Source organism: Austrofundulus limnaeus, unplaced genomic scaffold (assembly GCF_001266775.1).
Source record: "Austrofundulus limnaeus strain Quisiro unplaced genomic scaffold, Austrofundulus_limnaeus-1.0 Scaffold36, whole genome shotgun sequence".
Taxonomy (NCBI): Eukaryota; Metazoa; Chordata; class Actinopteri; order Cyprinodontiformes; family Rivulidae; genus Austrofundulus; species Austrofundulus limnaeus.
Window position 1 is genome coordinate 852,691 of NW_013952438.1, and position 2,677 is coordinate 855,367.

Below are 2,677 nucleotides of genomic sequence, written 5' to 3' on the forward strand. Positions count from 1 at the left end.
CATTATTTCACCATAAACCGACCACGACCAGGTGCTCCTCACAAGATTTCTGAAGATGTCATTAGCACCTCTAGTAATACTGTATATTTACTGAGAAAAAATGTTGACGTGTTCAATACTTATTTTACCTGCTGTATTAAAAGTTGGAGCCGAAAATGTCCGAGTCTGAAAGTGCATTTAAAATACTTATTTTTGTCTCATTTATATATATAAGTATTATTAACAAACTGTTTCACTGAAGCTAAACTGATGCTGAAGTTTTAATTAAATGTCTGTAGAGTGTATAATAATGGATGTAAGTGTATATTTAACTCATTGAACAAGTAAAAGGTTATAGGTTTTAAACAAAGGAGCTTTAATCAGGATTTTTATTGAAACTTTTGAACAGTCAGTGGTGAGATGCTTTCACATCTCAGAGGAAATGAAAACAAGTGGCACGTTACTTTGTGACTCTGGGTTAAACATTGATAAGCTGAAAAAATACATACAAAGGAGATAATTTCTGATGGAGTTACAGTATACTGAGGGGGAAAGGAGCTCTGCACGGCAAGTCTCACTGTAGTAATCTCTCTAAACGCGAACCGTGAACAAAGCTGATCAAACGCATCGTTTTGTTTTTGCTCTGATCTGCAACGGATTCAACTAAATAAAGCACAAAACGTTACACCTTGAGTTGTTTATCTTTTATACAGTTCACACGAAAACCTTAAAAATTAAATTTGATAAACCTTTATAATTAGCTGATATGTTTAGATCACAAAAGTCAAAACATTTATTATGAAACTGATGTCTCATCTGGTAACAGGGTTTGTGTAGGCTCCAGGAACTCGCAGAGGAAATGATACGTGAATCTGAAAGTTAGTAATGGACCAAACTGTAGCCTGTGTCCTTCACCGTTGAGTAGGTTGGCTCATCTGCAATCAAACAACATAAAATCAGCAATAAGTATGTGACGTTTTACAGTCAGTTTGTAGAAAAACAGTTCACGTCCAACACGACTGATGAGCTAAAGGCTAATTTGAATGTAGATAAGGCCAAAGTGGATGTCTGCCGCTTTAAAACTAGAGTGACTTAGTATTTAATGAACGAGAAAAAGATGTTGCTCATAGACTGTTATTACGGTAGTCAGATATAAAGCTTGAGTGAGCGTGCTGCATGTAACAACAACTATTAAAGTGGCTGGTTGCATTCCTGTTAATGTTGCAAAGAAGAGTAGAGCGTATCACCTTTAAAAAGGCTGTGTAGCTGCATAGGATGCTGGGTAACTTGGAAGTTATACAGTATGTGTGCAAGTGTGTGACTTAAAAGGTTAGTTGTTCATGTTTAAGTCTCTGTTAATGGCTGTAAGCTGACAACAGGAATGAGACAAGGAGGAAATATTTTTCTCTTAAATAGAGTGCAAAGACCAAGCGTGACATCATTGAAGCTCGACTCCGTTAGGCTTGACTGCTAGCTACTAGCAAAGTCTCTTCAATATACTGTATGTGAGAATTATTGAAACTGCAACTGACCCCGTTTCTTTATTTCATCTCGTTGACAAATAAAAATGTTTGTATTTCTGAGCTGAAAATGTTCCCAGATTCAATTTCAGAAATCTGGTCACCTCACTAAAAAAAGCTCCAGTCAAAAAAAAATTCACAGCTGTTCTTCTGGACTGTGTTATTAAAGTCTTTACATTGTTGTCATTTTCATAATTTTGCAAATAATTTGGTTGAAATAACATATTTCGCTAAAACTGACTGCAGGTTGAGTTCAAAGTGTTACTGCTACTTACTGTATGCTACTATGGTAAATAATAGATTTCTATGTAAATAACTGTTATGTGAAATGGACTAAACCAGAATAATATTTTTGTAAGACAGCAGTAATCCACTCAGACTAGCCAATTAGCTTGTCAGTTTTGCTCAACATAAACTCTATTCAGAGCTTTCTACAACAGGTAAGATATTTATCTTCATAACTATGGAAAACCACTTTAAACTGTCTGGATATGACTTGAAATATAAACGAGAGGGCAGCTCCTTTCATCAACATCAAAATAACCATTTTATCCACTGATACCAACAAGAGTTTTAGTGCAGTTTATCAGACAACATTATTTGCACATAAAAATAAACACTTTAATCACTTTTTTCTCAACATATATGAATAGACATTGACGAGTTAATAACTACTCTTTATGTAAAACAAACAAAAATAATAAAATACCCATACTGTTATGGGTCGGGTTCGGTAACGGTCCTCTCCTGCAAAATGACAAAACAAAGTCACCATTAAGACTGCATTTTCAGTATTTAGAAGTGTGGAAAAGAACAGGTCTTGTTTACCTGACGGCAGGTGATGGCAGGGGCCGTGATGGCGCTGTTCCAGTGGGCGACTTCTGACCGCTGTAGAAGTTCTCATACAGAACTGAAACTGTTCAAGACACATACGGGCAGCTTCTGTGTGATAACTACTTCCCTTTAACTATAATCCTGCACAGATTAACTGTTATATGACATCGAACTGTCAGTGGGTTTATACCTGGTGGCTTATCTCCGGTTCGTCTGAGGTTTACAAAGTGTTCGATATCTTCCTGGATGTCACATTGTTCCAGTGACTTCCTCACTTCCTCATAGAGCTACAAACCACACACACACACACACACACACACACACACACACACACACACACACAC

At 36.6% G+C, this 2,677-nt stretch overlaps 1 protein-coding gene across 1 annotated transcript in view; it reads right to left on the reverse strand.

Annotated features, from left to right (window-relative positions):
• Positions 1–63: 63 nt before the first annotated feature.
• pstpip2 (proline-serine-threonine phosphatase interacting protein 2) overlaps positions 64–2,677 on the reverse strand; it is a 17,271-nt gene continuing 14,657 nt past the window's right edge. The window contains exons 11-14 of the mRNA XM_014006501.1: positions 2,524–2,620; positions 2,328–2,415; positions 2,215–2,246; positions 64–914 (exon numbers count right to left, since the gene is read on the reverse strand). Coding sequence (XP_013861955.1) covers positions 859–914; positions 2,215–2,246; positions 2,328–2,415; positions 2,524–2,620 — 273 coding nt within the window. The 3' untranslated portion in view covers positions 64–858. The remainder of the gene's footprint in view (positions 915–2,214; positions 2,247–2,327; positions 2,416–2,523; positions 2,621–2,677) is intronic.